Consider the following 27,499-nt stretch of genomic DNA (forward strand, 5'->3'; position numbering starts at 1 on the left):
AAAGAATTTCACTTTGGAGGTGTCACTGCTTCGCCTGGATAATTGCGATTTGATACACTAAGCTTTTCCGTCCACCTGTCCGAGTGCTTAAAAAGTCATCGCGCCCATATAAGAGACTAGAGATACTTTTACTCTGAAAGTCGTTTAAATTCTCAATTTTTAAGTATACGCATGCACGATTCCATTTCTACGGACGACGCAATTTTGACAACAAAACCGAAGCCTCTATAGTACGAGTTGTATCATTGGTCAAAAAAATCCTCATGAAACCGCGCGGGCTCCAATGCAATTACTGGATTTGGCACACCCTCAAACGGTGAAAAGAGCTCGTAATGTCCCACGGTCGATAAATGGAGAGTAACGGAATGGGTCGACCGTAGGTATCCGACGATGCTCATTAAGACGAATTATCTAATACCTTTACTTACATTATTAATACCACTACAAAATGCGCCCCGTTTCCATCTTATTCTAGCTTATTTTACACGTATATAAACACTTTAATAAAGCATGCTTTTACGTTTCATGATCCTGATATCGTTTACCGCCTGTGGTGTAGGGTCTCTGTTGTACTGTTGTAATAACTATCATGTTAGTTACCATCTGGGCAATGTCTTATCTTAAGCGACACAAATTGCAACGGGTTAATTTAACACCTGATTAACAAAATTAGATGCCCATATGTAGGCTGAACACCATGAAATAAGAAAATTGAAATAAAGCATGAACTTAAAGGTGGCGATCCTATATATATAATCTTGCCAACAATTACCGGGGAATAACCTTAAACAATATACTCTTAAGTTGTATTATAGACTCATTAAATGGTGCGACGATAAGTGTCAAAATTTCAATTTGGTTACAAGAAAGGAAAAAGCACAATTACCAATAAAGTCTCAATAGCATTGTTAATAAAGTATTAAATTCAGGTGAAAAATTATATTGTGTTTGTACAAATAATGCTCAATGCTATGAGAGCCTACATTGCGCTCTTCTGTGGCAAATTGTAAACAGCGCGGGTTTAGCGACATAAATAATTCACCAAGATCTATCTCGTACTACCGCTTTAAAGACAATTTTGGTTTACAACCATATATATCTAGATATAATTAAAATTCCAAAACATAAAATAGCTCTCACAAAATTTCGAGTATCATCTCATAGATAAAAAAACAGAAAGAGGTCGATACAGTAATATTTCACGAAACAACAAAAATGTTAATTTTGCAATCTTAATGTTATGGAAAACAAGCACTATTTTCGCTAGCATGACCCATTTACAGAGATATAAGACTAATCTATTGGAGACCATATTTATCAAGATGGCCAAACTTAAATACATTTGACATTTTGATGAGAACCCAAAATATAATAATATATAATTATGCTTATATACGGAACACGAACCTTTTAAAAATGAAATATTTAGAAGTGAATGGTTAACACATAACTAGTGCATGTAAATAGTGCAACAAAGGCAAAGCTAATTCTTTCTAGAATAGTCGTTATTTCTTACAAATACCACCATGGTCAGTCTCTCATTAATGTAATAAAGCGAGAAACTTAACGCGATTCATTGAATCTGCTAGTGCGGCGTGGTTACGTAATTATTTCACGATAACGATCGCCATGCTGGAATAGCTTAACACTCCAGAGCTTAAATTTGTGAAACACGCCCCTAACATTTTGGATGCTGATATTTTAATTATTTTTATTTTAATTAACGGGGAGGGGGATCAGAATGAAGCGACGCTATGTCATTTCAAAATTTGATCCCGTATAATAAATATAATAATATGACATGTATAATAAAATAATAATAATAATAATAATAATAATAATAATAATAATAATAATAATAATAATAATAATTAATAATAATAATACTAATCATTATAATAATAATAATAATGATAATAATAATAATAATAATAATAATAATAATAATAATAATAATAATAATAATAATAATAATAATAATAATAATAATAATAATAACAACATGCGCTTTGATATCAATATATTCGAAAGATAAATACATATTTGTATATTAAAAATCTACTTTGAGATTCAATAGTTAAGATCACGGTGTAACGCCGCGGATCGTCACCACGGTGGACGAATGACTGCTGTGTTTTTTGCCGACGTAAATTACGTCCGCGGTGGCCTGACACGACGATCATCGCGGACCGGTGAACTCCGACGTCCTAACAAGAACGCGTTCACGGTGACACCGCGGAAAATAAATACTGACTAAGAGCTGTACTGTATGTTAACAGAAAGCCCTTTCAATAAAGAAATTTGTTGGACAACGAATGAGGCGTGAGGTCGAGTGGTTTAATTAACCCGAATTATAAACTACATATCGCTGTGTGCATGCTTATTAATACCGTTACATCGATACCCATTGAATTTCTATGAAAAAAATGTCAACGAAGTTTGTTAAAAGTTTTCGTGAAGTATCGAAGTTTATCTATTTTGCAATTTTTAAACGAAAAGATATCATTTATTCTTCTGTTGACTCCTAGTGTTTAAAATGCCTTGTTGTTTGCTACATTTTCCTTTTTCTTTAGTTGTTTTGTAGTATTTATATAATATTTCGACATTATTTGTATATTACGATTTACTTTCATACACTTGTGGAATAAATAATAATCAATTCAGCATACCATGATTCTCTGTATAGCCGAACTTCATCTAAGTCTGTATATTTATTTATTATATGATTTATTTTGCAAAAACATGTTTTTCTTTTTATGCGAATAAACAAACCAGATAATTATTTTAATTGTTTTATGCCCATGGCTTTGTGTAATAGAACAAATCAATTCACAAAACTAAGGTTGAGATCGCTACATGTATCTATCAGCTGCTTATTGGAAGAACTAGTTCACAGGTATCAGTCTGATGGAACAAGTTATTTCTTTCTATTAATTAACCAAACAACACTTTTTATGGTCTGAAATAATAATAATACCAAAAATAAGCAAAATGTTGTGCCCTCTCCTTATTCAAACCTGGGGCTTTAGGTAGCCAAAATATTAGTGGTGCCACTATACACATCGTGCCATTAAAGTTAACAAGGTATTTTAAACGCCATGCAATGAACATAATTTGTGAATTATCGATATAAATCGATTCACACGCTTGTTTTCCGAATTTATTTTACGCAAATGAACAAATATTTTAAACCGTTTTTGAACCATGTTATTTCACTTGTTTGAATATAGCGTTTATATTGTTTTCCAAAGCCTTGACAGTTTTAGCTAAACTGTCATTTGCCAGAAATGCAACGTCAGTATGTGTTAATTATATGGTTTTTGTTGTTTGTTTTCCACTGATCAAAGAACAACAAATACATTCAAAATAAGATATGTAATCTCTTAAAAATACGAAAATATGCAATCATGTCAATCAACTTTGCTACAAAAAAAGTATCGTTGCCGTATGTGTTTTACCGGCGTGGTTGTGTGAAACAGTTGTTAAATACGTCATCAACGTTACAACAGTTTACGTTACATACAAAACGAAACTTTAATTTACCAAATAATATTGTATATTCTGAAATATTGACAATACATCGTCTACTAAATTGTATTTCTTCGCATTCACAATAATTAAAAAGCACAAACGAAAACAAGGATATCAATGGATGTTTGTACATTAAATATTACACATAAAAACACGAAATCTAAGAAAAAGACAAACGCATACATATGATCAATATTCACATGTTCATTTCAATTGTTCACATTAAATATTTGTAATTGTTTTGTTTTTTTTAAACTGAGAATAAAATATAAATGCATGGCGCAAAAATTATTTTACCGGATTGTTATATACCGCTTCTAAATGAGTGTTCAAGAACGAATCTCCACCCGAGCACACATATTCATAGGCGGTCGAATGCACGCGTTGTATCCTACTGAGCAACGAAGAAAGAAGCGCCACAAAACAACTTTTTCTCCGGATCCGGATTCTGGTTCTCCGCATTCACACGTATCCTGTCAAACTCCACGCCCCATTGATCCGTGAGCGGGTACAGCACGAGAGTATATGTTCCCTTGCGCAAATTAAGGGCCGGGCCAATATTCCCGGAGTTTCGGAACACGTTCCACTCGTGCCCGCTACGCCACTTCTCCAACGTCGTGAAGTTGCCAATGGTGATACCGTTGAACCGCAGCACGATGAGGTCCGAGGGCCCGTCGTTGGAGTACCGGATGTCGTCGATAAGAATGGTGACGTTTTGCGTGGCATTGTATGGCTCGATGCACAGCTTCAGCTCAATGGCAGAGAGGCCTACCTGATCCGTCACACGGAGCGTCTTCAAGCCGGAAGCTTCGGAGCGCCACACCCATAAATGAGTCTGGTTCTCGGTCAATGCATTTTCGAACTCGAAACTATTCTGAATTTCGAGCATCGCCGGCTGCGCATAAACTGCGCCAATGAGAAGAACAAGCGTCGCGTAACTTCGCATGTTCTAATTTTGAACCAATGCGGTGTTTAATGTATTGCCATCTATTCCGGTCGGTCAGCTTTTATATTCTTTTCTAATCACTCCTTTTCAAATGTTTGAACCAATTGGGAAACCTCGTTGGTCTGTCCTAAAAATATTACGTGCAACGAATCACACACATCAATATTGAAATGCTTCATTTCTCGACGCCTTGAATTAAGATCGATAGCGATTCGTGAACAGATAGTTTGATGTGAATAATCGCTTCGAGATAAGCTTTGATCTTTCGCAAAAATATTAACAAGCATTCGATTTTTTGTTTCGTTACAAAAAGAACCTCCTCACGTGCAACCAAACATTATTTTGTTCGTATTAACTTGTTATCGATTGCATACGATAAAAATTGGTTACCATAAATGCAGGGCGTTCTATGTTATAACCATGATTAATACGGTAAACAGAACTAAACATTTATCTTCGATTGTTCTATTGTTGAAATATAAGTGATTAAAGATGCTCATTTCACTAATTGAACAGCAAACTAAAAATTAAAAGTGCTAATACCGGTGTACATTGTCCTAGTGGGGTTAAATAAAAACAACACTTTAAAAAGATAACGTTTGCTGTGTGCGTTTGTATAGGAAATCCCAGAAATTAATAACTCCCGAATGACCGCCCCTGAATATTCGCACGCGCCGACATTACGCTGCTTAAGAGAAAAACAGGGAATCGAAGCGATTTTATCGAATATACTTGAATATTTAAATAGTTTCTGTTTTCGATATGATCATCAAATTATAGTTCGATTGTTTAATGTGATTAAAAGAAACAAGGTTCATCCACATTCTTTGAAGAGTAACTTTAAATGTTATTTGAAACAAACATCTGTGTAAGTATCAAAGATTTGTACCGGGCGGTTTTGATGCTAAACACACAATTTTACATTTATCATGTTTACCTTCACTATGGACGCTTTGTCTTATCCTCAGCCCAAATTAGGTAAAACAATGTCAGAATGAGGTTTGGCGATATGGTTGGATAGAGAATGGTCATTAGCAACAACCATTTTTCTAAGAGATATAACACTCGTTGTTTGTGTTAAAAAATGTAAAACATGCTGAACATGTCGAAGGAAAGGCGGAAGAATGGACGGTAGGAAATACTGGTTATTGGTAGAAGAAATGAACGGAAGAACAGACTTAAGGACGAACGAAAGTACAGGCTACCCGACAAAGGAAAGGATAGAATCAATGATGGACGGATACAGAGAAGGAACGAGATATGGAAGGAACGCTTTGGAAGGAAAAACGGACGCAAATACGGAAAAGCGGACAGGGCAATCAATAAATGCCCCAGCGCCAAAAAAAATATCTTACATAACAGTTCGACTGTAATTAAAAGGTTTATGTTTAAGCATTAAGCCGTTCACAAAGTAGATTATACATAACAAAAATGAATACACGAGTAGCTGCAATAGTTTAATAACGGCTGCATCAGGTTATCGCAGTTTGTGACCCGTAAAGTATTCCAAACGCTATGCTTTCCACTTTAAAAAGAACAAGATAGTATATACAAACAAAACCGGAATATTTTCCCCACGTATTTTGAAATAAACAGTGTTAATTTCTATGCATGTGGTCCTAAAATCGACTTAAATCGACTTCAAGTGTCATTAAATAACTAAGTTCCGTTTTGACGAGTTATTGCTTCTCAACCCGCGGCCTCGTCGGGCGGGTTTAATGCTTAAATAACGTATATTTTACTTTTACCGTCAGTGAAGGTCGCTTTGACTTATCATCAGTTCAAATTAGGTTAAACAATTTAAAAAAGAGGTTTGCGATATGTTTGGTTAGAGAATGGGCATAATCAACAACTAGATGTCAAAGAGATGATTAAAAAAGGTAAAAATTGCTTAATTAGTCACTGATGCATGGAATATATCCGCAAGGCAATGTAGAAGGAAAGGCGGAAGAATGGGCAGTACGAAAGACGGGGTATTGGTCTCAAAAATGAAAGAAGAACAGACTAAAGAACGAAAGAACAGTCTGACCGACAGAGGGAAGGATAGACTCATGGATGGACGGATACAGAGAAGGAAAGAGAGAGGGAAAGGGACGCTTTAGAAGGACAGACGGACGCGAATATAGAAGAATGGACAGGACAATCACTTAATGCCCCCAATTTTTTTTTCTTTTACGTAACAGTTCGACTGCAATTAAACGGTTTATGTTTAAGCATTACAAAGTAGATTATACATAACACAAATAAATATACGAGTAGCTGCAATAGTTTATAACGGCTGCATTCAGGTTACCGCAGTTTGTGACCCGTTAAGTATTCCAAACGCAACGCTTTCCACTTTGTAAAGCACGAAAATAGTTCATATAAAATAGCACAAAATGAGTTCATATAAAATAGCACGAAAATAGGTTCATAACAATTATCATTTTCACCAACGTATTTTTACATAATCATTTGCTTATTTTTATGCATGTGGTCCTAAAATCGACTTCAAATGTCGTGAAATAAATGTGTTCCGTTCTGACGAGATGATTGCTATTGAACCCGCGGCCTTGTTGAGAACCACGAAAGATAACTCCCGTAGATCGTTGGGTAATCGTTTTAAGCTGATGCCCGGTTACCTTCCTTACGTTGCGAATACAATACGCACGAATTTAAGTACAACTTGTCATGACCTTACGTAGATTTATTGAGCCTTGTTCTAAAAAAAACTGGGCTTAATGCATGTGCGTAAAGTGTAATCGCAGATAAGCCTGTGTAGTCCGCACAGGCTAATCAGGGACGTCACTTTCCGCATAAATTGGATTTTTACTAAGAAGATACTTCATTTCAACGAAAAAGGTCATAAAAGCGGAATGTGTCGTCGATGATTAGCCTGTGCGGACTGCACAGGCTAATCTGGGACGACACTTTGCGCACATGCATTATTCCCAGTTATTTCAAAACACGACTCAATTGATTTCAACATTTTAATCGTGCCTTCAATGTATGTTAAGTTGTTAACACATGCGTTCTGAATCATTTTATTATATAAAATGATAAAAGGCGCTAATTCATTTACGGACAAAAACTTACTTGTGTTTGATGACGATGTATTATAATCAATATGTAAGGATATTATTGTGTACAAAAACTTTTTTATTCAATGAAAAAGTAATGCTGGCGAACAAAATAAATGCTATGAACTGCTTTAGACAAGCGTTTTAAATCTTCTAAGCTTTTAATATATAATATCATACATGTACATCAGTTTGTGCTATTTTTAGGTAATTTGTTTAGCCTCAACAATTAAGAAGCTGGTTTGGTGGCTGTGGAGTGGATATGAAGTCAGCTTAGCGACTGGTGGGTTACGGTATCGATCCCGTGGGAGCGTACTTTAGATCACATGAAGTTTACATTATGTTTTACCGAGTAAACCAACACAACCGACAAATAAGATCACCGTGGATAAAACTTAATTCCTTGGCAATTGTGATAGTAAAGGAATCACTCCTTTGTTAATTTCTGAGATTCAAAACTGTCAATTTTGTTCAATCCATTCCGGCTTGTGTGAGGTCTAATAATTTGCAGAACAGCTTCATAAAAGGAAAAAAACAACAAAAATAATACAAGATGATAAAGGATACAGAACTTTATAAATATCTTTTTTTATTGATTGTTAACGTTCTTAAACATTTTGGAACGAAACATTTTGGTAGGAAACATTTTGGTACGAAACGTTTTGGTACGAATGATGTTTTCATGTAGGGCTTCTTACTCCCTCTAATTTTCTGGAAATAAAATATTTGACTTGTTTCCTTTAAGATTTAATAAGCATTCAGAAAAAATAGTACAAGATTAAGTGGTTTGAGGCCTAATCTTTATAAAGTGATGTGTGAGCTAATGTAATCTCTGCATATTAATGAGATCGGGCGAGCAGACGAAGTGTTAACACGTTAAAATTTGCTAAATACACATGTACATCAGAATCTCGTTACATTTTGTTAATAATCGTGTTTTTTAATGGTTTAAGCCACAACTTACCAGAATATTGCTCATGGTACCAAGGTAAAACTGCTTCTGACAGCGAATGCAAATTTGGTCACCAACTATGAAATGTGAACGCAATGTAAACACCTCGGGATTAGCGATACCGCCAAAATGTAGATGCCGACTGTAATGTTTTTAACAAATACATAAGTTAAGCAAACGTTTATTGATTTTGGAAGATAATAATAGCAATAAGATATGAAATAAATCGATGCACAGAGCTTCGAAAGGAATCGGGTCGCATGAAGTACATTTAAGACGGTTGATGTATACCAACATTGAGTAAGGTAAAAGTTATCCCGATTTGTAGTTAATCAGCCTGTGGCTTATTCACTTAAGGCCGGGGAAAATGAAACAGGAAGCATAACAAAATGGAGGCAAAAATCGATTTTAGCGAAGAAAACATATCATGCGAGAATAAGGAGTACAATGCGCAACACAACAATGACGTCATTTGTAGTTTGTTTCTTGAGGTATGTAAAAACATGTGATATAGCACATGCCGACGTGTTAATGATACTTAAAAGTTCATCGATGCCATTGCGATGACGACGTCAAAACACGTGACGAAAAATTTCAAGTTGCATAGGTATGTCTATATTCATATCAAAACCTATTTAGTATAATCGGTCAATGCCCTTATTATCAACAGTATAACCGTTCTTGCCGTTACATTATGCATCAAAACTTACTGTCAAGCGCCGTTTGAAATCTTTGTTTATATATTTCCACTGGCCGACATTTTTAACACACGAGTGATTTCATTAGTCCAACGCGAAGGTGTGTCTTTACTCCTGAAGATTTATTTCCTGAATCAGGTCTGACCGATGATCTTTTTTTTCTTTTTTTTCTGTTTTGTTTTTGGTTGTTTTTATATTTAATTTGTACTCAGGCCACTTTGTTAGCAAAGTAAATTATTTGTAATTATGTGTATATGTGTAAGACTTGATGACGAGAAAAGTTAAGTGTATGAAAAGGAATACTATATGGCGTTTTGCAAAGATTTGAACTACATGTTCAGCATTAAACAATTTTATCTTAAATGAAAAGGCTTGACGTAGTTGGTGTCTCTTGGTGAGATCTAAATAACGCTCCCACAGTGGGGATCAAACCCTCGACCTCCCGGTCGCTAAGCGGACACCATATCCACTTTGCCACGGCGACCACAGCTTCAATGCTTTGTTCTAATATTAAGTAATTACTGCTCTATTGCATTACGTGCACTTGTATATTTATATTCGATAAGTAGTGTTGTTCCCTATCCTGATATATTCGTTTTGACTAAATTACTTTACATTGTTTTTGAAATTGACCGTAAAACATGTAAAAGTATTAAGCTTTAAACACGTCGTCGTATCAGCTGTGTGAATGTTACCTCACTCAAATGCATTGCATTCCATCCCGCAAGGAATCAAGGTATGTTAGCGGTCAGAAAATGAAACGTTATATAAACGCTATCGCGTTAACTTTGTGAACTTAAAGGGACATTTTCACAGATGTTGGCATGTAATGAAGTTTGTCATTAAATGCTTTATATTGATAAATGTAAACATTGTATTTAAAAAGCTCCAGTAAAAAAATAATAAAAGAAAAGAAAGAAAAAAAGTAATCCTCAACTGTGCTCGAACCACTGACCCCTGGAGTAAAAGTCTGTCGCTTAGAACACTCGGCCATCCGTGCTTAAATTCAATCGTTTCGCGTTGCAACGCTTTATAATGTTCAGGTTTTGAACTCGTCAAAAAATGCATATAATGGATATTTTAGACCATGGTAAATGTTCAGTATTACTGTTGCCTCAAAAATGTCATAACTTAAACGAAAATTTGCGAATCTGAAACCTCTTTTTTTATTTTGTCAATCTACCAAAACGTAAAGGCCCCTTTAAATTGTATTTTGACCAGAAATATCTTAAACGAAGATATTCGGCGATATTATTATGGCGTGTCGATGAACGGTTCTACATATTTTGTTCAACATGATAAGCACTAATATTGATGAGTTAAATAAGAATTATTCCACCATACTGACCAATTTGTGTAGCATGAGCGCGATTACTAGTATGCACGATACTATTAATAATCGAATCGAATAATAATTACCGACAAATCACCATAACAGATCTTTTCGAAGAACGCGCGTGTAAATATTTTAAAATATGTACGGATGATTCGTGAAGGCCGATTGACTTTCATGTTTTCATTTCATTCCCATTCTTGTTGTGTATTATTGTTCTGTATCTATAAATGCGCAATAAGCCAGACAATCTGATACAATACTCCGTAATTGATTTGCGATTGTTGCAGCTACGAAATGCGCAGAAAAAGGCAATCCCTAGCTTTGACATCATTGATATAACTCTTTATCTTTCACCGACACCAACCATAATCATCGCCGTATATCCTTTTTAAGAGATATTGTTTATTTGTACAGACATAACCCATTCAGATTTGTAAATAGCGTTTATAAGAAATATTTGTTTGTTACTTGTATTCCATTTGAAAAAAATGCGAAAAAAGTATATCATTAAATAGATTTATTATAAACTTAAATTTGATAAATTGTATTTTGCGATAATTAAAATACATAAACAGACATATTTATGAAGTTTAAAGATAATATTTATCTCATTAATAACAATTAGCGTTGTTATTAATTTCAATGCTTAAACAGACGAGCTGAAAAACCTTTTGTGCTATTAAGTTAAAACACATTTATCGCATGGCTGCGATACGTCATACGCCATGGTACTACATCTAAACAACGTGGGTGAACGTAGACTTAGTATCTGTCTTTAGCAACGAACCAGCATAGAGCGAAACACGTGAACTATTCCTAAGTATTCCTAAGATGGTGGCGATGACCTCATCTGCAGTTATCTGGACGGAAATGACGTATCAATATTCAAAACAACCTCGTCGTCGGACTGGCGAAGACTTTGAGATATTCTCTGGATGTCAGAATTCATTGACCGCTCTGGGTTGCTGAAGGTCACGATATCATGTTGAAGGTTCTCAATTTGATGGACTGCTACAGGTACGGTAGATGTTGGTAAGCGTACTGATGCCAGATAATTCGACTACGCTATGGCTTAACAGTGGGTAGACTCTAGCTGCTAAGAAATTGGAACGCATGTCAGTCGATAATAGGTTTCGCTTTTGCCAGCGGCAATCACGTATAAACAGATCAATTCGCGAGCAGTTTTATTAATAATATAAACGAAGAGAATATTGACCACATTAAATATCTGTGTGATGTTTGCCCTTGTGCACCATCATCGATTGATGAAATAACTAACACTATTACCGTAATGTTCCAAAATGCCGCAGCCGAAACGCTCACCAAACAACGTTCTCACAATCATGTATTTAAAAGGCCATGGTTCGGTATTAAATGTAAACAAGCACAAACTTTTAATTATGAGGCTAAAAACAGTTATAAATGCGAGCGATCATTATCAAATAAGACTCTTACAAAATGCTAGTAAGAAATACAAACGAACGATGAACTTTTTTAATAATCAATATAAATTTAAAAATGCACAAACATTACGTACAATGCATTCGAAGAGTCCAAAAGAATACTGGAAATATAGTAATAGAATTGGCGCTAAACAATCAAAGAAAACACCGAGCTTGGAATCATTATATACTCATTTCAAAAGTATAAATTGTAATGATAGCACTGCCGAAAACAATGCGTTTAACTTACATACCCTCGAAAACGATCCCGTGTGCGCACACTAGAATTAAACATGCCTTTTACCGAGACCGAAATTGAAGCGAATATTCAACGCTTAAAAAATTCTAAAGCAGCTGGGCCAAGTGATAACATACTAAATGAATATATAAAATATACTAAACACATGTTTCTACCTATTTATGTAAAGTTATTCAACAAGATACTCGATACTGGTCATATGCCTAATGTCTGGCTTGAAGGCACTATTTATGCTATTTACAAAAATAAAGGTGACAGCGGTGACCCTAATAACTATAGGCCTACAACATTACTTAGCTGTTTTGGAAAACTCTTAACATCAATTCCAAATGTAAGGCTTAACAAATTTTTAGAATCAAATGGAATTCTAAACGAAAATCAGGCAGGTTTTAGAAAAAAAATCATTCTTGTATGGGCCACATTTTTGTTCTTCAATCTCTAATTGAAACCTTACGCAGCAATAAAAAGAAGTTGTAATGTGCCTTTTCGACAAAGTCTGGAGAAATGGTCTCTGGTTTAAGCTGCTATCTAGCTCTGTGACAGGAAAAATATTTAATATTATCTATAACATGTACCAGAATATTAAATCATGTGTTTCCGTCGATCATAACTCATCTCCGTTCTTCCCATGCGAAAACGGCGTTCGGCAAGGTGAAAATTTGTCACCGATCCTGTTTTCAATATTTTTAAATGACCTTGAGAGTCATATTCTTATACGCGACGGTAAAGGTGTTGATATACCTGATCCATCTAGCGCTTATCACTGGCTGAAGCTACTTGTCTTGTTATACGCCGACGACACTATAATTCTGTCAGACGATGAAAAAGATTTTCAAAGATGTTTAAATGCTTTTAATGAATACTGCACACAATGGAAACTCAATGCAAACACTAACAAAACAAAAATAATCATATCCGGGGCTAGAAACATCGCGCGGTATAAATTTTTACATCGGCAGAAGTGAAATTGAAATTGTTAAGCAATACAAATACCTTGTTGTCACATTTTCAGTAAACGGTTCATTTCTAAGCGCACGTCAAAACAATGTTGAACAAGCTAAAAAAGCAATGAATTTACTTTATATCCGTGCAAATAATTCCGATCTGCCACTGGATTTAACGCTAAAACTTTTTGACCACACTATTGTACCGATACTTACTTACGAAATATGGGGCTATGAAAACATAGGCATTATCGAACGCGTACATAGAGAATTCCTTCGAAAAATTACAATGTCTCGTAAAAGTACTCCGTCATATATGCTATATGGCGAACATGGGAGATACCCGCTATCTGTCACTATTTACAGCAAAATGATAGGCTTCTGGGCTAGAATTCTTTCCGGTAATGACAACAAATATTCTTAAAAAAAATGTATATTAACCTTACCAATAACAATGTGCATAACTTTAAATGGATATCGATATAATTAAACAAATATTAGATATGACAGGAAAATCGATCGTGTGGCAAGAACAAAACTCGTCTAGTATGAAATCACTATCATTACACGTAAAACGTACACTTATTGATCAATACATTCAGCAGTGGCATGTAGACATGAACCAATCAAATAAAGGTAAATTTTATAATTCCTTTAAAAGCAATCTTGAATTTGAGAATTACCTTAAGCTGCTCCCAAAATCAAAGTATCTACCCATATTGAAGCACTGCTAATCATCACTTCCCAATCGAAACTGGCAGATGGAACGCCACACCCGAAATAAATAGAATGTGCACTTTATGTAACGAAGGCTACATTGGCAATGAAGAACATTACATTTTAAAATGCACTCACTTTACTACCGATAGAATCGATATAACCATGTTTTCAAGACATGTTTGCAATGTTAATAAACTTAAGTATATAATGTCTATAGAAAACGTGGAATTTCTACAAAAAAAATAGTTAATTTGCTAATACCCTTTTGAGAAATATCAAATAAATCAATTTTACCTATTTATGTTTATGACGATATATACATAAAATTGAAAACAATAAGTCTCTTAGATTCAAATTGTTCCAGAAAATATAAGTTTTTTGTCACTGTCCGCTTTTATTTTCTGATTATTTGTTTGTCCTTTTGCTGTTGTTGTTGTTATTTGCATATGAGTGTACCTCGTTAATCGTGAAGTACATGTCTATTTAAATATTGTATAACTAAATATATACCGTTCTTCTCCCTACTACATAAATTTAGTACATTTGCTCAAACCCTTTGAGAAATATCAAATAACTGGATTTTACCTAGTAATGTTTATGACCATAGATACATAAAATTGAAAACAATGAGTCTCTTAGATTCAAATTGTTCCAGAAAATATAACTTTTTTCTCATTGTCCGCTTTTATTTTCTGATTAAAAATAAATAAATATTTTGTGTGTGTCTTTTTGCTATTGTTATTGTTACTTGCATATGAGTGTACCACTTTAATCGTGAAGCACATGTCTATTTAAATATTGTATAACTAAATATATATTGTTCTTCTCCTTACTACATAAATTTAGTACATTTGCTAAAAACCCTTTGAAAAATATCAAATAACTGGATTTTACCTAGTTAATTTTATGACCATAGATACATAATATTGAAAACAATGAGTGTCTTGGATTCAAATTGTTTGAGAAAATAAAACTTTTTTGTCTGTGTCTGCTTTTCTTTTCTAATAAATATTTTGTCTTTTTGCTGTTGTTGTTGTTACTTGTATACCACGGTAATCGTGAAGCACATGTATATTTAAATATTGTTTAACTAAATATATACTGTTCCTCTTGCTACATACCTCTATGCCTGAGATGTAAATAAAGTTGTGTTCTGTTCTGTTCTGTTTAGCGATTTAGCCGTTGCAGCCATTATGATAAAGCATTTACAAGAACGCCAGCTCTTATACAAAATGTCATCTTTTACTCAAATCAATTAACGATTGAGTCGATTTAAATCAATTATTGCGTGCCTTTAATCGAGCGGTCATAATCGATTAACATTTTATGCGACCGGTGTTCAATAAATTTGTGCGTGCCTTTAATCAAGCGGTCTTAATCGAATAACACTTTTTGGGACACGAAGCGAGTTTGAGCCATCCGAACAAAAGAACGTGTGAAAACTGTAGCCTGGACTGTGAAAACAATTCGAGCCATCCGATAATTCGAGCCAGGCGAGTTCGAGCCATCCGACAAAATTTTATCTGAATATATAAGGCATACAAAATCGGTGCTTTGATGAGAGTTCGAGCCAACCGGAAATTCGAGCCAAGCGAGTTCGAGCCATCGGGTTTCGACTGTATATACATTTTTTTTATTGCAAGTAAATACACGTATATGTTTAGCAATCTTTTATATCTTGATTTATTTTAATTACGTCCTTTGACCAAGAATTATTCTTTGACCAAGAATTATGACCAAGAATTATTATGCAGGAATTATTGTGCTTAAATTGCTCATCCCAAGGTCTAAATAATTAGCAGCCATTTGTACGATGTTTATTAAACAAATTCTATATTTAATAAATATCACACCATTTTAATAAAAAGACAAGGTCTTTACATGGATCAATCTTTGTTGACATAACTTTAAATCCTCCATACGTGTAACATGTTTATGATGTGTCGCAGTTAAGGGTTTTCATTGATTGAATGTTTTTAAATGGCGACAAGACCAAATCATAACATAATTCATAAAGACGCATTAACCAAAAATAATACAAAGCAACATGAATTAGTTGTAATGAAGATAAATTACGACTGCAAGCCATTTCGTTTATGACAAATTTATTTTTACTATTATGTTCAAAAGCTATTGGTGGAAGTTGACTCAGTACAATGAACGCTTGGTACGGACGGAGCACACTCACTTTACTCAAGACTCATCGCGAGTGACACCAGCTATAGCGGCTATATAGTTCGGATACGCTCAAGACTCATCGCGAGTGACACCAGCTATAGCGGCTATATAGTTCGGATACGCTCAAGACTCATCGCGAGTGACACCAGCTATAGCGGCTATATAGTTCGGATACGCTCAATCGAAGTCCCATAGGGTCCCGCTTTGAAATGGCCATCGTTCGAGGCATGGTGCTCGGCTTTATTTTCTTTCGGATCGTGCATACGTAGTTTCAATTCGGAGACTTATATGTTTCATTTTGAAATTTTAAATAAAACAAGATATGCCATGCATGAAGAATGGGGTTCGGCCATAAGATTTCGGAAGAAGTACAGTACTTCGATAAACCTGATGTTGCAGACGCACATATAAAACATGAAATAACCATACACGTCATGCGTGCGAGTTTACATGCATTTTAAACCTGAAGAGAAAATAAACCCTTGAAGTAGTGACTACTTTCTAACGGACTGCGGATGAAAATACAACTGTTTTGTGGAATGTAACTTATACACGATTATTAGGGAGAAAACCCGCGCCGAATAGGGCATGTATTGGGACGTCAAAACAATCCTGATCTAAAGCCATAACGCCGCTTCTTTTAACCCTTTGCATGCTGGGAAATTTGTCGTCTGCTAAAATGTCGTCTGCTGAATTTCTAAAATAAGCATTTTCTTCATTTTTTTTCAAAGAATACTATCAGAAAAGCAAACAGTTTGGATCCTGATGAGACGCCACGTTCTGTGGCGTCTCATCTGGATCCAAACTGTTTGCAAAGGCCTTCAAAATTCGGTTCCAGCACTGAAAGAGTTAAGACCTTTCGCAATTACAACGTAACATTATCATCATTGTTTAAACCAGTCCAATCATGCGCCATGATTCCCCGTTCTTGCTAGACTATAAGATTTAACGGCCGTCGCAACGAAAATAATTCAAAGAATGAGAAGCTTAATTATTAGAATTCCGTTAAAGATTTAAATTAACAAAACAATTAATCTATAAAATATAAAATCAACTCAATGGTCCTTTAATTCGTCTGTGTTGATTGGCCAAAAATGTTACTATTGAGATCTTTTCAAAGGTACAAACAATGAAAAGACAACATCTTGACTGAAGGGATTCAATCGCCTTAAGCGAAAACAAAGTTTTCTCCCTTTCGTGGTGAATACGAAATTCATATTAGCTTTGGTACTTATTTTCTTGATGTAAGGAATGTAAAGTATCAACTACAGCTTTGTGTAATAATATTCATGTATGCCTGTACGTGAGATTGAAAATATTGCAAATGTTTAAATATCTAAATGGTGCGTTAAAGGGATCTTTTCACGTTTTGGTAAATTGAGAAAATCGAAAAATGTTGTTTCAGATTCGCAAATTTTCGTTTTAGTTATGATATTTATGAGGAAACAGTAATACTGAACAGGTACCATGGTCTAATATAGCCATTATATGCATCTTTTGACGCTTTAAAAACCTGAAAATTATAAAGCGTTGCAACGCGAAACAATTGAATAATTTGGAGAGTTCTGTTGTTGTCGTTTAATTTTTGTGAAACAACGAAGATTGCCTATATAAAGTATAAAATACCTTAATCATGCATATTTTGCAGGATGGCCGAGTGGACTTATTGGTTTTTACTAGTTTTTACTCCAGGACTCCGGGGTCACTGGTTCGAGCCCTGCTGAGGGATATTTTTTTTAATTTTTTTTATTCTTGATTTTTTACTGAAGCTTATTAGATCCAATGTTTACATTTATTAATATAAAGCATTTAATGACAAACTTCAAAACATGCCAAAATCTGTGAAAAGGCCCCTTTAAGGTATTTAATGGTTAAGAACACTTTACAATCGACTTATCACATGATTGTGGAATTAAACTCCATTTCAACTAAAAATATATCAATACATGATGAAACTGTGTCATCTTTTTTGAAGAAAATTCATAAGTATTTAACTACTACTACTGCTACCACAATAATCATTACTATTTGTATTATGTGTTTTCGAATTGTTGCCCGTAATTTATCGTTTAGAAAAGATTTATGAATAAATACATGTGTCTAATGTATGCATATTGGCTCTAAATTTACTTTTGTTTCTAGTCATTAACTCGCTAGACTTTATAACCACGAAAGTAATCCATTAGTTATAAATTATAACTCTGCACGCAGCTAACTGACGTTAACGACGTAATTTCATAAACAAACCGCACAATTAAACTCACATTGACGCATGTTAAACATTGAAGAGGCGAGCTACATTATGTTCATTGACAATCTTAGTTAAAAGAAGAAATAGGAATGTATTCGAACATTATTATTGAAGTTGCGTTCATATTAATAAGTCAATGTACACTATATACGTGCGCTCAACATCATTTGGAGTATCAATTTTCGCAAGCGGCTTCAAAACTTCCGGAAAATCGCCGGTCAGTTCGAAATGGAAACATTCTGGTACCGCATCTTAACGAAGCTGACGAACTTACGGTCAGTGTCTGCCTCCACGAAAGAACCGTAATAGAGCTCAATAACGTGACTTATTCCCAAGATGGCGGTGCTGACGTCATCGGCGTTTACCTGGATGGAAATGAGGTAGGAACCTTTCAAACGCATTCGTCATCGGACTGGGGTAAATTTTGGGAAATATCCCACACGTCAGGCTTCGTTGGTCGCTCGGGGATGCTTCAGTCGGGAAAACACGAAATCAGACTGAAGGTTCTCAATTCCATGGATTGCTTCGGGGTGGACGTGTGGTCGATGCAGGTAAGCGTATTTACGATTGTGAATCCCACATCGGTGTGGTGTGACAGCGGCTACAAGCTGGCTACGAAGAAATGGGAATGCATGTCAGAGGAGGAAAAGTCGCTATTAGCTCAGCAAGACTCCACGAGTACTCCGACGACGTTCTCGACGACAACGGAGACCCCGACGTTCGCGCGGTTGACGCAGCACAGCTTCCGGTCGGACTGCGTGGATCGGAAGAACATACGCATCGCCTTTACAACGAGGGATTTAGCGCGAACTGAGTTAACCTTCCGGCAACAGGGCGACCTTCAAGCCGTCGTTAACTCCAGTCATCAATCCACGCCGCGTTTCTGCGACACCGATATATGGCAAATTGGTAACATAGATAATGACAATCGAGAACTGTCCTCCATTTATGAGGGGACAGAGCTTCACATCAATATTACTAACGTGGAAAATCCGGGATCCAAATTTCCGATCAAGTTACTTCCATTTGTGACTTCTGATATATACATCCATTATGTCTTGCCGCACGAAATCGAAATGCGACAAGGTTCGGCGTTTCTGACTCTAGGCTTGATCAATCTTACCAAGTCCGTAGAAATCGGGATGCGCTATTTCGATCACAGAATAAACGAGTTTTCGAACAGCCACGTGGTCCATTTCAACAGGATCTACCAGGTAATGGGCTGGAACATTCCGATGCTCGGCGCTACTGGAGGGGAGCAACACTCAATACATCTCCATTTCGAAACAGAAGCTAACTTGATAATGTTTGATTTCCTGAAGATGCAATTCAACAAGCGGGACCGGCGTCTTATTAACGAGATAGTCGCGCGCAAAGGGGCGTGGATAGTGAGGGGCTTCCGCACCGCAGACACCGCCGGCACCGGCATGCGAATATCTGTTAATAACGCAACTGCGACTGACAATTATGAAGATGTAATGCTTCTCTATCAAAGAAGTCCGTTTAGTTTATACGAAACCGTTGCGAAAATTAGTTCTAACGGAATGATTTACCCCTACAAGATGTTCCACGTCAGTGTAGGCGAATTGGAGCGTTTGCTGAAAGACGTAACTGGGATTTATGTGACTTCAAATGCCGATGTAAGTTCACTTCCGGTTCAAGCAGGCGTACAGACGATTGACGTGCGGACGGATACAGGAGAGGTAGTAGTGAAATACCGGGACGAATCGACACTGACGTTTTCCTTAACGTCAACGCTCTCGTTTACAAAGCTGACGATTATTTCGTACTCAGCGCCCGGAAATGACCTCAATATAGGCAGAAGGGGTCCGCAGACATTGGTCTTCTGCTCGACGAACGCGAATCACCGCTACAATGCCGTTGACACGATTTCTACCGGGTCAAGGGACCGAGACATTCTCGGCGACATAGAGCCGCTCAGCCGGCAATACAGCTACGTTATTTCAAAGAAGTCAGGGAACACTTTGTTTTACGCGAACAATTTCATTGAAATAGATTTCCCGAACTAATCATGTAGAACTACGGTAAATGTAGACGCTGTTTTGAACATAGTAATATCGGTGAAGCCAAGTAAACCTCTTTATCTCGTATGTGTTTGTGTATTTATGCGTTAACAACGGCGGAAAATTACGAATATTTAAGACTGAATTATATCATGGAATGAATTTGATTATACGTGCAGTTTTGGAGCGTTTCGTGTGAAGGTTTTCATAAATGGGCGTATTGTCACATATGTTAATATTTCTAAGAATTGTAAATATTTTAATACATTTACTTAAACAAAAAAATATATATACATTATTTCTGTTATATTTATAATGACCAACCATGAAGTACATGTATTGATGTAGTTACAAAATATGGGCATTCAGATAAATACTTGTCAGTATGTGTGTGTATATCGCTGTGCCTGAATGTATTTGTATGCATCCACAGTTTTCTCTGCGTTTGTGCTACGATTTCTGGTGTACCTTCTTGTGGATGCTAGGACTTACAACAGATATACGTGTTGTCAGATACACAAATCGCGTCTGCTAACATTTTAATATGCTTACATGTATATTACACACGTGCAGAAACAGCTCTTAGTGCGCTTGGATTGAACATGCGACAATAAGCAAGCTAAGGTTACCAGTTCGTCTGTAAGTGCGCTTTTGTTCCCCATGCAACTCTATGTACGCTTGAATACGCAATGTGGCCGCATATGTGCTTTGATTTCCAAAGCGACTATACTATTGGGTAAGAAACCTTATTCGACTATACGTGCGATTCGATTCCTAATGATAGAGTAGGCGTTCTAATACTCCCTATGTAACTATATGATCGTTTGTGTACTTATATTTCCAACGCGACTGTTCGCGCTTAGATTCACAATGGGACTGAAGGTGTGCTTAGATTACAAGTGCAACTATAGGTGCGCTTAGATTCCCAATGGGACTGCAGGCGCGCTTAGATTCCCAAAGCGACTGCAGATGTGTTTATATTCCCAATTCGACTGTATGTGTGTTTCGATTGCTAATGTGACTATAGGTGTGCTTTGATTCCCAATGCGACTGTAGGTGTGCTTTGATTCCCAATGCGACTGTAGGTGTGCTTATATTCCCAATGCGACTGTATGTGTGCTTATATTCCCAATGCGACTGTAGGTGCGCTTAGATTCCCAATGCGACTGTAGGTTCGCTTAGATTTCCAATGCGACTGTAGGTGCGCTTAGATTATCAATGCGACTGTAGGTGCGCTTAGATTATCAATGTTACGGTAGGTGCGCTTAGATTCCCAATGCGACTGTAGGTGTGCTTTGATTCCCAATGCGACTGTAGGTGTGCTTTGATTACCAATGCGACTGTAGGTGTGCTTTGATTCCCAATGCGACTGTAGGTGTGCTTTGATTCCCAATGCGACTGTAGGTGTGCTTATATTCCCAATGCGACTGTAGGTGCGCTTAGATTCCCAATGCGACTGTAGGTGCGCTTAGATTATCAATGCGACTGTAGGTGCGCTTAGATTATCAATGTTACGGTAGGTGCGCTTAGATTCACAATGCGACTGTAGGTGCGCTTAGATTCCCAATTCGACTTTAGGTGCGTTTAGATTCCCAATGCGACTGTATGTGCGTTTAGATTCAAAGTTCGATTATAGGTGCGCTTGGATTCCCAACGCACCCGTAGGTGTGCTCATATTTGCTATGCAACTGTAGGTGCGCTTTGATTCCCAATGCAACTGTAGGTTCGCTTTGATTCGAAATGCGATGGTAGGTTCGCTTTGATTCCCAATGCGATTGTAGGTGCGCTTATTTTCCCAATGCGACTGTAGATGCGCTTAGATTCCCAACTATAACCTAAGCTAATTTACATTTTCGTTAACCCATGTGACGCTTAAGTGAGCGTCATTACGTCGTTATTTTAACGCCGCGTCATATTTCATTTTATTTTCGAACTCATGTCGTAAATGTTTTATTTGGAAATGTCCGTCATCATTATTTAAAATTCAATGATGTTGTTGTTGATACCGATGACGTAAATGTGTTACTGTTTGGTTATGTAATATATGTGTAAATATTAATTTATGATTTTTCTTCACGAAAATAAATACCGTAGTTTGTTTGATTATTTAAATGAAATCGGGATGTTTATATATTTTTGTTATACAAACAAACGTACTGAATCCATAATACATTAACAATTACTGGTTAAATCAACCCTTAGCACAGTTAGAACAGTAAACATGTCACATTCTGTCTAACACGCGAAGCCTTCCTGACCCCGAGCTGACAATAGAGGTCGCACGTTATCACGCAAGTAGTCGCGCCGTGCTGCAGATAATCCAGGAGCGAGCAGCTACACCGGACGGTCGGTTTTCGTGAAGAGGAAATCTGGGTTCTTCAATAAACACAAATAATTTTCTTCACCGTCGCTGCATGTCTTCGCCATGACAACGCTTGGGTAGGCAGACGACATTCAGAAGTACTGATATTTCCTGCAGAGGAAGGACACATTTTATATGTTTTATTATTTGTAATTAAAACTATATGCGAATCAAATACCAGCACAATTTTTTTTAAATGTAATAACTGCTAAATACCGTATGCCAGGTAGCGCATTGAAGTGTTCGCCTATGAACGACTTCCAGTTACGCCAGCACCACGCTGGGTAACGAACTACAGCGTTAGTGCAACTCGATCCGTCCACAACCGCTGCCAGCTCGTCCATTGTCTTTACGTCGCTTCGTCTTGAAGTCTTTTCAACACAGGCAAACCCGCTGTCTATGTGACAACGAGCGTGGCCTAAAACATAATTTTAAGTCTTAAATTTTTTACCCACAAAAATGTAATGAAATATTAAAATACGCGTTAATCAATTTATAATTTATATATATCAGTATATTTAAAGCAACAATGAAGTGGTAATTTAATAATAATTAAATTCTATAACATGCACATACTAATACAAAATAATGTAGGAACTTTCACGATTCTAACCAATGCTTAGATCAATCAAAAAAGTATTAAGCCTTATGCTATACCGACTGCGCTATTCAGTCCATGTATGAGTACTAATGTATTGTACTATATAGAGAATAACAGGTTACTGTCCCATCGTTTTGTAATATATCAGGCAAGGCTTAGAATAATATAACGGCGAGGCTTGCCGAGCCGTTATTTTATTCATTCCGAGCCTGATATATTACAAAACGATGGGACAGAAACCTGTTTTTCTGTTTATCATACCACATGTTTCTAAAAATCTGCAAAACAATCCAATTTTTATATTTAAAATGTACGGATCCCCGCTGGTTTTGCTGATCCGGCTTTTACACTTTGACATAAATGTAGCAACGGCGTTCGAAAAGACGACACGAATAATCGCTTATTTTAAACATCGTACAGAGAAAAAAAGTTGTTTGCACTACAAATGAGAAGAGTTCACTCGCTTTAATTATAAACGTCTTGAATTGGAGATCAGGAATGGACTGCAGCGACAAATTTAATCGAAGAACACACTTCACCAAATAGTTTGGAGACGTCATTTTGGAGATGTGTATTGCAATTGACATTTTGATGATGGTGTCAATATTGACATAAGCGTGTTAAATCGTTTGTTAAAACGTTGAGGATTAGCATACACTTATCATTTGCCTTGACTTTCTGTGCAACACTTGCGAGTGCAATGACTAGATCGATATTTAAGACGTATTGTCCCATTGATGACGTCATTTAACTTTGTAGTGCGGGCTGTGGTTATTTTTTTAACAAATAAACGTTTTTGTGATTTATGACTTTAAACAAGATTAAAATATATGCGTTCTTGGTATCATATTGTTTGTTTTGTTGAACCTGATTAATGTTGATAGAAATTGTTGACTTTATTGCAAATCCCACGTAACTCCAAACATTGACTGATATTAGAACTTCCTGTTGACTATGATATAAAAAAATATATCAGGCAACGTTATATCAGGCAGTTATCAATGGGGTGGTATGATAAATAAATATATCCATACGGTATGTTGTAAAAAATATCATTTTGATATCCACACAGTCATAAAACTATCAACAAACGGCTTATTAATCTGTCCATTATTGCTACTTTAACTTAAGATTTTAATCATTATGGCTAGTAGATTCTAGTAGTTATATGCTTTTTAAAATATATTATTGTAAACACACATTTAAGATGCTTTAAAGCCTGTTTTCCTATTTATTCGGCCACTTAAGGATTTCATGAGCTGTGGATTGTTAATAAACAATAAAATAAACAATTTTATCCCACTTTTACAGCGAAATCGGTTGATTAAAGCCCCGTTTATTAAATTTCATCTATAATCAACGGCAAGGCTATAATCAATGGCACGAAATGACGTCATCAACTGCCGAACCGGGACTACTTTTTCCCACGCACCTCGTCACCTGTATTTGCCAAGTGCATCAATATTAAAAACAATCTCAAAAGTTTGTCAATCTAAATGACCTTTAAACAAAGGAAAGTAGCAAAAAAAACGTGTTTTTTTGTCATTATTGTCATTAAAACTAGTATTAGGTAAATTTAACACTATGCAAATAGGTTCTGTTGTTGTTTCTCCCCTTTGAAGAAGTCAGTTCGAGTTGCTCCCCTTTGACCGTAGAAAACAATCGTCTGGACCAAGAAATCCTGTGCAAATTTACAAGCTGTACTCGGATATGCGTCCATCTGATTTTTCTTCAAAGCATCTTTTCTACCTGGCAATACGCACAAATGACACTGCAACCCGGTGATTCTTCCGTCAACAATTGGGTGTCAACAAATTAGGTCTGATGCTGAAGCCATGGCAAAAGACGCCGGCTTTCTCAAGCACAAGAGAATAACGAACCACTCAGTTCGCAAATTCCTGGTCCAAAAACTTCGAAATGCAAGCATTCCACCCACTGAAACCATGGAAATAACAGGGCACAAACATGTCCAGTCCATAACCAATTATTCCAATATATCTGTTGAACAGCAGCAAAAGTGTTCATTCTTGCTCAGTCCAGTAAATGTAACAATCCAACAGATTCCCCTTGTTCGCCTTCACGCACCGAAACTATGGCCGAAATGCAGCCTAGACAACCACTGTCTACCGTCGAACAAGTGAATCTTGATGTTTGCCCCACCCAGTCACTTCACCAGCAAATGTCTTTCTCTAGTTCGAACAACTTTGCCTCACAATTCTTTGGTGCCACTTTCAACATTCAAAATGTTAATGTAAATAATTAGCTTAAATCCAAGTAATCTTTGTTATTTCGTCACGAAATAACCACATATTATAACAAAGAAGCAAATAGTGTGCACCTCGTGATCGACTCGATAGTTTGATATCGAAAGTGAATTGTGTGTGATGTTAGGCTACGTTGTAAACAAATGTAGTTCCTTGTATATAACAACTTAATGTCATATTGATATCATAAAACTTAAAGATTTGCAATTCAATATGATTAAATTTGTAATTAATAACGCTCGACACTTTGTAACAGAACGATATTCTGATTAAAAAAATTATTATTTGATCAGCGGTTATTTTTGGAACGCGGAGTAATACACTGACCTTGGTTACACTACAGTCATTATCAAAGTACGACAAACACTCATGAAAACTTATTGTTGTTTAAATAAAAAAAGTTTACTGAATAAAAAGTGGGATAAATAGAATAATAGGTCAGTGTTGATTATAGATCAGGTTTATCATGCTCGGCACGAAAACGAAAAAGCACTCGCAAAGGCTCGTGCTTTTTGTTTTCTAAGCCTCGCATGATAAACCTGATCTATAATCAACACTTACCTATTATTCTCTATATAACGCAATATGTTAACAAAATATACATAACAAACAAGTTTTAACACGAAACTCAATCGGAAACGGTTTGTTTACAAAACATTACCTCGTTTTTCATTTGACAGTTGTATGTCTGGATCGCTCTGACGCTTCCTATCTATTCGGCCACTCTGATTGGTCGATCATTGGCGCGTGCAATGACGTGAAGAATGAGGTTCGGTACGGGGGATAACTAATTTGCATACGGCTGTGTTGAGTTAGTCGTTTGGTTGTGTGTGTTTGTATATTTCATAACAAATGCAACGAAATTTCGTAACAAAACAAGTATGTTTTCACAAAAAAGAAAAATATTAAGGTGATAAGCAACATTTTTTTTTTATTTTGGCGAGCAAATAATTTAAACATTTGAACAAATAAACTATTAAACATTTAAGGAAACTTAATTTCAGCAACAATGACGGCAACGAAACGCGTCACCGCGCCGCAAAACCCTTTTCTCGTGGCAGAAGGCCAAGTGAACCCAATGCCCACATGAGTCTCATTGGCCCCAACTGAGTAGTTTAATGTGCGGGCGGTCATTGAAGGTTGGTGGCTGGCGTTGCTGACACATGCAGCAGACCTCGTCATCGTCCTCATCATCTTCACATTCAAACTCCGAATCTTCGAAAATACTGCCACTTGTTGACGGCAATGTCTTGATTGGAAGATTCTTCTTCAGTTCGGGCTTCTTTCCTTTTTACGCGGCTTTGGCGACGAGTTTTCCTTTTCTAGCTGGTCCATTTCGGCCATAAGTTGATCGTCTGTTATCTCACGTCCACTTGGGTTCGGTCTCGATCTTCTTCTAATTTTTAGTTTGCAGGGGCAGCACTCGGATGTCACAGACGTTTGGGCCACTTTGTTCTTGAGGTAGTCACGTATAGCGTCTTTTCCGCCTCGCATTGCATCCGCTTTTTGTAACGGTGTGTCGTCTCTAAACAAAGAAGACGTTTCTCTGATGCGATGGCGCTTCTGTTGAGGGGGGAAAATCCCAGCCTTTTTAAAAGCCGAAATAATGTTTAAGGGGCTGGCTGCCTTCAAATCCGCTCTTGCAGGCGATGCTAGCCACATCAAACTTTGTCACTACCTTTCCCATGTGTTTCTGCATGAAGACCGCGCACTCTGCGTAATAGTACCGCTTGAACGGCCCGAATACCGCCACATCGAGTGGTTGTAGGATGTGCGAAGTGTGCGCAGGCAACACGAACAAATGGATGTTCCTAGCTCTGGCCCAATTTATCATTTCAGGTGACGTATGGGTTGAATGACCGTCGAATATCAACATCACCGGCTGGCTCATATCGGACCGGTTGGCGAACTTTAGGAAATGGGTCTCCATGT

At 36.5% G+C, this 27,499-nt stretch overlaps 2 protein-coding genes across 2 annotated transcripts; one reads left to right on the forward strand and one right to left on the reverse strand.

Moving 5' to 3' along the window:
- Nucleotides 1-3,922: 3,922 nt before the first annotated feature.
- LOC127847945 (uncharacterized) lies at nt 3,923-4,420 on the reverse strand. Its single transcript, XM_052380193.1, has one exon. The coding sequence runs from the start codon at nt 4,418-4,420 to the stop codon at nt 3,923-3,925; it is 498 nt and encodes a 165-aa protein (XP_052236153.1).
- Nucleotides 4,421-18,532: 14,112 nt separating this feature from the next.
- LOC127849327 (uncharacterized) lies at nt 18,533-21,787 on the forward strand. The gene is made up of 2 exons (XM_052382046.1): nt 18,533-21,425; nt 21,629-21,787. The coding sequence occupies exon 1, from the start codon at nt 18,784-18,786 to the stop codon at nt 20,344-20,346; it is 1,563 nt and encodes a 520-aa protein (XP_052238006.1). The 5' UTR covers nt 18,533-18,783; the 3' UTR covers nt 20,347-21,425; nt 21,629-21,787.
- Nucleotides 21,788-27,499: the final 5,712 nt, after the last annotated feature.

This window comes from Dreissena polymorpha, chromosome 10, assembly GCF_020536995.1.
Source record: "Dreissena polymorpha isolate Duluth1 chromosome 10, UMN_Dpol_1.0, whole genome shotgun sequence".
Lineage (NCBI taxonomy): Eukaryota > Metazoa > Mollusca > Bivalvia > Myida > Dreissenidae > Dreissena > Dreissena polymorpha.

Excerpts from the sequence above, each read along its gene's own strand:
- LOC127847945 (XM_052380193.1), bottom strand. The coding sequence starts at position 4,420 with ATGCTCGAAATTCAGAATAGTTTCGAGTTCGAAAATGCATTGACCGAG.
- LOC127849327 (XM_052382046.1), top strand. The coding sequence starts at position 18,784 with ATGCTTCAGTCGGGAAAACACGAAATCAGACTGAAGGTTCTCAATTCC.